Here is an 8,787-nt window from a genome sequence, read left to right on the forward strand (position 1 = left end):
CTCAGGATAGAGGGGCACCCTTTCAGAGATGCAGAGAAATTTCTTTAGCCAAAGGTTGGTGGATTTGTTGCCACGTGCAGCTGTGGAGGCCAGGTTGTTGGGTGTATTTAAGGCTGAGATTGATAGGTTCTTGATTGGACATGGCATCGAAGGTTAGGGAGAGAAGGCCAGGAATTGGGGTTGAGGAGGAGAAAAAAATGGGATCAGCAATGATGAAATGATGGAGCAGACTCAATGGGCCAAATGGCCTAATTCTGCTCCTATGTCTTATGGTCTTAAAAGTATCATAAGTTGTCAGCTTAAAGTTCCTATTGACTTTTAACACCTGCATTGTGAATGGCGACTGATGTTTCAAATAAAGAATTTGAACATATAAAATCTGTACCTGCCAGTCAATTCTGTGCCAGACTTTAGAACAGTTTGGTAACATGGCCATGCTGTTCTCATTGTACACAAGTAAATAAAGTGTGATTGAGGAATGAGTGCAAGTTTTCAGAGTCCATTTAATTGGCAATGACACCAAAAAAGGTTAAAGGAAATTATTAAAAACTTAAATGTTTGCAAGATCAGTGAGAGCATTAATCATTTACAAATTTAGTTGTACATAGCATGAAATGATTGTGTGCCAGAATTATACAACACACAGAAGTAACAGATATTAGCCATTGATTAAATTGTTCTGTTGACACACTATCAGTGCTTGCAAACGAGATACTCCACCAGTACTTCTATATAATGAATACAAACTTCCTTTTTTAATGAATAAAAAAAATCAACGATTATAAACTGTTCCATTATTCTATCAGCTCAGCATTTCATTGTCCATAAATACTATTACGTACTGTAGTTGTATAATTTTTGCTTTTATACGCTGTGTCTCTAATTTAAATTCAATGATATGGACACCTGCTCTTTGGAAAGAATACATAAATAAAGCCTGTTGCTATGTTGGTACCAATGCTGCCAGCAACTAGCTTCCTGCAGATGGGGTATTTTCATGCAAGTTTTGTAAAGCTAAGTCAGTCCATTTCATGTCTTGTTCATTGATTGATTCAGTAGTTCCACCATTATCCTGCTCGGGTTCTGGAAGTTCACTCTGTGAAAGGAAAATAAATGCAGGAGTTACAAAACCCATCACTTTTCTGAGATGCATACTAATGAGTTCTTTGATTTACTTAATCTCCAGAAGGAATTAAGCTTGTCCATGTATTACAGTACCAGCTAGAGATAGACATTATGAACTTCTGTCCAATGAGAATTACAACAGAAAGAACATTAACCTCATGAATTAGAGTACCTGTATGCACACACACCCATTAGAGACTTGCACATTACCTACCAGTTTAATGGCTTGCAGAGACAAACTGCAATGAGATTTTTCAAAGATGAAATTGAATTTATGCATCAGTATTCCATCATGGTAACTACAAAATAACATGAAAATTCTGACTTTTCATTCTGCAGTCGGAGATTTGGAATTCAATGCAGCACTGACCTATCCCATCTTGTGGCTCTCTCGAGTTAAGTAATTTTTTTAAAGATTCTTCCTTCCAAAGTGAATAACTTCATTTCCCACACTATACTCCATTTGCCAACCTAATCTATCTGTATTCCTTAGATACAGATTTATCACATGTACTTCAAAACATGTAAACGTACAAAACAAAAACAGGAAAACAAGCCCCTTTCGCACCCTCCCATAGACAGGTCTACAACTCCAGGACAGGCCACCTCCAGGTTCCCACCCCTTGGCTCGAAACTCGCAGACATCATGTATGACAATTGCAGCTCTTGAATCCATTCCTTTAAATATTCAGTGTATTTTTAGAATCTCTTTCAGCTACGGGCACAGAAATAGCTCCTCTGATTCACTGTGTCTGTACCAACCATCACTCATCTCATTTTCCAGCACTAGACCCAGAGCCTTCAATGTCTTCAATATGAGGACAAGGCAGGGACTGGGTATTGATAGTGAATGATCAGCCATGATCTCAGAATGGCGGTGCAGACTCGAGGGGCCGAATGGTCTACTTCTGCACCTATTATCTATTGTCTTCTTGTTTCAACTGCCAGCGCAAATGGTGGGAACAATTTAGATTTCAACGTTTAAGAGAAGTTTGGATAGGTTAATGGATGGAAGGGATATGGAGGGCTATGGTCCAGGTGGATGGGACTAGGCAGACTAATTGTCTAGCACAGACTAGATGGGCTAAAGGGCCTGTTTCTGCGCTGTAGTTTTCTATGACTGACTCTCAGTACCTTTTCTGTGGAAGTTTTCATCTACACTATTCCCCTCAGGAAATATATTCCATATTTCAACCATCCTCTAGCTAACAAAATATCTTCAAATCTCCCCTCGAAACCTCTAACCCTTTACCTAATACCCATCCTTGTTTACTTACACCTCTACCAAGGAGAAAAGTTTCCAACAAACCCACCTATGCCCCTCTCAGTGTACCTCATGGTTGTTAGCTGTGAAATGTGTAGCCCCCAGCACATCCTTGGGTGTGCTAAATCACTATATATTTTGGTGTACATTTGATAAATTAATCTTGATCTGAATCTCAATCAAGTGCTCCAGTTTTGTCTGCTATAAAGAAAATAAAACCACCCCATCACGTCTCTCAAATCTGAAATATTCCACCACACCAAACACCTTGTTGAATCTATAAGAGGCATAAATTGAGTAGTCAGTCAGCGACATTTTCCCAAGGTGGAAATGGCTAGTTTGAGAGGAAATAATGTTAAGGTGATTGGAGGAAAGTATAGGATGGATTCTAGAGGTAGTCTTTCCTTTTAAAAAAAAAACACGGACAGCAGTGAGTTAAGCACGCATCTTTGAGGCGCACCAGTGTTGACTGTCAGTGAGGAGGTCATGTTATTTCTGATCCATTCACACTGTGATCTCCCAGTGAGGAAGTGAAGGATTCAGTTGCAGAGGGAGGTATAGAAATCCAGGTTTTGATGATGAGGACTGATCGTGTTGAATGCTGACCTGTAATCAATAAACAGCAGCCTGACATAAGTATTACTATTGTCAGGTGATTTCTGAATGGGCAATGAACCTATGAAGACTTATTCAGGTATTTTTTCCCTCTTTTTGCATTACTTGTTTTTTTCCATATATATTGTACTTATTGTAATTTATAGTTTTCTCTGACTACGTATTGCAACGTACTGCGGCTGCAAAAAAGCAAATATCATTACGTATACCAGTGATATTAAACCTGATTCTGATGGGTGCATGGAACGAGGTGCCAGGGGTGGTGGTAGAGATGAATACATTAGGGACATTTAAGAGACTCTTAGATAGGCACGTGGATGAAAGGAAAATGGGAAGGAATTATCTGATTGATCTTACAGTCCAAGTGTTGCAAATGCTTGTGGTGCCAACATAGCGTTCCCATGTAGTATTATGGTTAGTAAGTTGACTTTGGAATATGGAAGGAAACAGGAGCACCCAGAGGAAATCCATACAGTCACAGGGAGAATGTACAAATTCCTTGCAGACAGTAGTAGGATTCAAACCCACCAACTGCTACACTACCATGCAGTCCCTATCAAACCAGCTTGCATCCGATCAAAGACAAACTTCAACTCCATACCTCAACAACTTAAAGCAAACTTATTTTGTCACTTTGCCAGTTTTGCTGAAGGGCCCTTGATCTCTAAAACATTGACTTAACTTCTCTCCAAATGGCTCTGACTTGCTGAGGGCTTTCAGCAGTTTCTAGTTTCAGACTTCCAACATAGTGGTTTTTTTTTTGTCTATTTGAGGGTTACGGGCTGTGAAAGAAGGTTAGATTGATCATGGACTATGTTAATATGGGTTAGCACAACATCAGGGGCTGAAGGGCCTATACTATTCTATGCTCTTAAATAGAAGACAGTAATTTCCACCTAGTCTTCCCTTTTCCATACACATGGGAAAATGAAGACAAGTACAGTGCAGTCCAGAAGCAATTACAGGTGTTGAACTCACCAAAGGGCTCTTTAAATGCAAGAGTTTATCTGAATACAATACGTACCAATGGGATCTCCACATCTTCATATGGTAGTTTGTCTTCTCGCCATGCATCGTCAATCAGGTCCAGAATTCTGCCATCTCGCTGCACCTCGCTGTCCATTTAACTGGTCTGGAGAACACAGTAACACAGTCCTGGAATTACAGACACAGATAAGTAGAAACAAACAAAGCCTTTTCCCCAATATTTTCAAATCTGGCCAGCTTTAGTAACAAACAGATAAACCCCAAAAACCAGCATCTGCAAAATCATATGGAGACAAAAGAGACTACAGATACTGAAATCCAGAGCAAAAAAAAACCCATTAAGTGTTGGGGTTACTCAGGAAGGTCGAGAAACATCTATGGAGGCAGTGTTGGTTAAAGCTTTAGGTGAAGATTCTGTATCAGGATTGAAACGCTGAACATCCCTTTGCTTCCAAATAATGTTGCTCGACCCACTGAGTTCCTCCAGCAGGTTGTTTGTTGTCTGCAAAGTAACGTGTTTTTAAAAAAATTGCATCTGGATTTAGTTTAGATTTTTTTCCATCTCCTTAACCCAGTCACTTCTCACATTTTGACACAACTCACCACTCCCATTCCATACCACAAAACCCTCACTTTTCACTCTCTCCCTCCAACTCCTCACCCCAATGTCTCACTATCACCCCCTCATCCCCTCCCCGCCATATTCTAAAAGCTTTCTTCTTCTACCCCCACCCCGCGCACCGGCAGAAGTATGTCTTGTGTCCTCCGTAAAAGATCCGACTGCTCCAGTAAACCCGGAAAAAGGGTCCGAGGTCAGTGCCCATTTGCTGAGGGTGGAGGGAGGGAAGTGGATTGATGAGGGTGGGGGAAGATGAAAATGCAGGAGTGTGCAGGGATAGAAAAATGGAAGGGCTGCGTGAAGTGGTATATAATTTCGCTTTATTACAGTTGTTAAATCAAAATTTCCCGTTCAGCCATTGGTTTGCATGGTTTCATGCCTTTGACAGGACGTTAGAGGCGGGTGCAAAGGTTAAAAATTTGTGTTAAAAACTAGAACGTTGTCAGCGCTGTTATTAGGAAGGAATCCGATTGCAACGTTAAAATCGTCGGCAGTTAAAAACGAAGATCAATATTAATGTCTTTACGTATCACAAACAACATTAAACAATTGTCCATTACAATATTACACTGCACCTCGGAGCTACTATTCCCTCATTCCATGAAATTATTAGTTCAAAACTGAGCACAGTTTAAAGCCAGCAACTACAAACCGGTCAAGTTAATCTGGGTAAATTTACCCAGAAATGACAATAAAGGTCAGAATTAGAAAGCACTTGGACAAATGTGGAATGAATAAGGAAAGCTTGTATGGATTTCTTAAAAAGCACATTGATATAGTTTTTTTAAAAAAGAAAAGGCACTTGTACATGCGGATTTACCAAAGGTGTTTAGTAAATTGCTCCGTAATCTATCTATATACGACTAAAACTCTCATGCTCTGTTTGTGACCTCCAATTAGCGCAGACAGTGCATTGCAGCGGCACTTTTTTTTTGCTAAATCGTCTTAAAATGCGCTAACTTACAGAATGCAGGCAAAGTTCAGGGTTATATATTCACTTAAAATTGCTCATTCGCCAAAATCTACAGGCTGGCTTGCACCCAAGAGCTGATCCGCCATCACGATTCGGCACCAAGACGCATGTGCACGACCAGCCTCAAGAACGACAGCAACCGGAGCAAAAGGGCAGGGCAGCTCTATTTTGAGCGGTCATATATCACCATCAGTACGTGCAGGATTGGGACAGATCTAACTGCCACCCATCAATAAGATAAAAAAATCTTACTGTAATGACGTACTTCTCTTTCAATATTTTTATTAGTTTCTGCATAAAGCAATACAGAGTACAATATATATATTATAAGTCAAAAGAATACCAAATACATTGTATTAAAATCACTAAACCCTGTATTCATAACAAATTAAATCGTAATATTGAAATATAAAAAAATTGGTATTCAGAAAAAAAAATCTAATCTCACTACCAAAGTCAGAGCTGTTAGGAAAAGCAAGGAAAAAAGGGGAAACCCTTATCATATAATAAAATATTATTAGCTACCATCTGTACTTTTACAACAAAAGTTTCGAAAATAACTCAAAAATGGTCCCCACAATGTATAAAAGTCTTGACTGGATTCAAAAACTGAACATCGGATCTTTTCTAAGTTTAAGCATGCCATAACATCCCGTAATCCATAATGATGTACGTTGAGACACCCATAAAACTGCAGGACCAAAGAGTCACAAGATCACAAGACAAAGGAGCAGAAGTAAGGCCATTCAGCCCATCGAGTCTGCTCCGCCATTCCACCATGAGCTAAACTATTCTTCCGTCTAGTTCCAATTTCCGGCCTTTTCCCCCATATCCCTTGATACCCTGACTAATTAGATACCTGTCAATCTCCTCCTTAAAAACCCTCAATGATTGGGCCTCCACAGCTGTATGTGGCAACAAATTCCATAAATCCATGACCCTCTGGCTGAAAAAAAAATTTCTCCTCATCTCTGTTTTAAATGGGTACCCTCTAATTCTAAGACTGTGACCTCTTGTCCCAGACTCACCCACCAAGGGAAACAGCCTTTCCACGTCTACTCTGTCCAACCCTTTCAACATTTGAAATGTTTCTGTGAGATCCCCTCTCATCCTTCTATACTCTAATGAATACAATCCAAGAGCTGACAAACACTCCTCATATGTTAGTCCCTACATTCCAGGAATCATCCTCATGAATCTTCTCTGAACTCTCTCCAACATCAGCACATCCTTTCTAAGATAGGGGGCCCAAAACTGCACGCAGTATTCCAAATGGGGTCTCACCAGTGTCCCATAGAGTCTGATCAACACCTCCTTACTCTTATACACTATTCCTCTCGAAATGAATGCCAACATAGCATTCGCTTTCCTTACTGCCGATCCAAACTGGTGGTTAACCTTTAGGGTATCCTGCACCAGGACCCCCAAGTCCCTTTGCACTTCTGATTTTTGAATTTTCTCTCCACCTAAATAATAACCAGGACAAAAAAGATGAGAGAAGAAGAGACAGGAGGAGAGGCATGCACGTCTCCAGAATGACAACAACAGGCACAGGAGGAGGAGAGAGGAAGAGACAAAGGAGCTGAGAAATGCACGTCTCCAAGATCAGAGACAAAGAACAAACAGCAGGAGAGATGAAGAGACGGTGCATGAAAAGACTGCACGTCTCCAGAATGACAATGAGAGGCACAAGGGTGGCAGATCAACCAGAAATGTTGCCATCACAAGTGTCCTTCGTTAAACAAGGAGGAGCTATATTTGCCTTGCCACATGTCTTTCTTCTTTAATAAAGTGGTTTTTATTCTTCAATTTCCAGAGCAAAGCAATACCAATAGCATTAAGGAAAATTTAATGTTCATTTTGGTCACATCAGACTGCACTATCTTTCTCTCAAAGGGTGCCCCAACAAGTCTCCCCGTTGTCTAGTAGTCATTAACACTGAAGTCAAAAGAATTATTGCTGCTGTGGTAACGAACAGAAAATTAAAACTCAAGTGGTATGTTAATGATTGGTTGTTTGGTAAGAAGTGCATAGTGGTATTCCTAACGGGTGTGCACTGTCACTTATTGACCTACAATTCCAAACTTGGAGAAAACATTAAAGCAGGGGGCATTTCAAGAACAGTAGACTTCAAGGGAATGCAGAAAGGCTGGAGGAGAGGGCTGGTGAAAATTAGCGGGGGAGACAATATAAAGAAGAGGGCACAATTCTACAAAAGGTAAAGAATGGAGATTTGAGAGTGTAATTGAAAGTGATGCGGTCATTAAAAAACTATGGAACCCTAAAACTACAAACATGTAAGGGAATCTTAATTTTGGAAAAACATTCCAGTTCTTGAGCACTGCAGTTCAAGGGTCTGTTAAAAAAAAATGCACGAATAATTTCATTGTCTAGGGACTTAAAGGATAAATTGGAAATACTAAGGTTGCTCTCTTCACTACAGAGAAGATTGAGAGATTATCTGATAGATAATTAAAATAATTATGGTTGCAAATGAGCAAATAGAAATTGTTCCTATTTGCAGAATTATTAATAATTAATTTGGAAAATAAAATTAAATACATACAGTAAGAACAGAAGAAATAACATGAGTAGGCTATCCAGCCTGTTGACCCCTGTCTGCTATTCATGGCTGATTTGGCCATTGTCTCAGCTCCACCTACCTGCCTTTTCCCTATAACCCTCAAATCCCCTGCTATGCAAAAAATGTGTGCGGCTTAGATATATTTAATGAGGTAGCTTCTATTGTTTCCCTACATGGCATACCGAACCCCACCCCACCAAATAACACCACCATAAAACCACAAGACGTGGGTGCAGAATTTGGCCATCCAGCCCATCATCATTTCATTATGGCCAATCCTGGATCCCACTCAACCTCATACACCTGCCCCCTCACCATATCCCTTGATGCCCTGACCAACCAGAAATCTATCAACTTCCGCTTTAAATATACCCACTGACTTGGCCTCCAACATGGTCTATGGCAGAGCATTCCACAGATTCACCACTCTCCAGCTAAAAAATTTCTCCTTACTTCTGTTCGAAAAGGCTGCCCCTCAATTTTGAGGAATTGCTCTCTAGTTCAGAATACCCCCACCAAAGTAAACATCCTCTCCACATCCACATTATGTAGTCCTTTCAACATTCGGTAGGTTTCAAAGAGATTCCCATGCATTCTTCTAAATTCCGGTGAGTACAGGC

The 8,787-nt window shown here is 40.2% G+C and overlaps 1 protein-coding gene and 1 long non-coding RNA gene across 7 annotated transcripts; one reads left to right on the plus strand and one right to left on the minus strand.

Moving 5' to 3' along the window:
- Window positions 1-483: 483 nt before the first annotated feature.
- Window positions 484-5,729, minus strand: anapc13 (anaphase promoting complex subunit 13). 6 transcript variants are annotated; one of them, XM_059956762.1, is made up of 3 exons: window positions 5,575-5,729; window positions 4,029-4,159; window positions 484-1,096 (listed from the first exon to the last, which is right to left on the minus strand). In XM_059956762.1, the coding sequence occupies exons 2-3, from the start codon at window positions 4,125-4,127 to the stop codon at window positions 971-973; spliced, it is 225 nt and encodes a 74-aa protein (XP_059812745.1). In that variant the 5' UTR covers window positions 4,128-4,159; window positions 5,575-5,729; the 3' UTR covers window positions 484-970. The 6 variants fall into 6 exon arrangements, with proteins under 6 accessions (XP_059812745.1, XP_059812749.1, XP_059812750.1 ...); XM_059956766.1 differs by having other exon boundaries at window positions 4,029-4,136; window positions 5,575-5,726; XM_059956767.1 differs by lacking the exon at window positions 5,575-5,729 and adding an exon at window positions 4,733-4,925 and having other exon boundaries at window positions 4,029-4,136.
- On the plus strand, window positions 4,666-8,680 carry LOC132385066 (uncharacterized). Its single transcript, XR_009509062.1, has 2 exons — window positions 4,666-4,803; window positions 7,065-8,680. It is a non-coding gene; the product is annotated as an uncharacterized LOC132385066 (long non-coding RNA).
- Window positions 8,681-8,787: the final 107 nt, after the last annotated feature.

The sequence above is a fragment of the Hypanus sabinus genome, chromosome X2 (assembly GCF_030144855.1).
Source record: "Hypanus sabinus isolate sHypSab1 chromosome X2, sHypSab1.hap1, whole genome shotgun sequence".
NCBI lineage: Eukaryota > Metazoa > Chordata > Chondrichthyes > Myliobatiformes > Dasyatidae > Hypanus > Hypanus sabinus.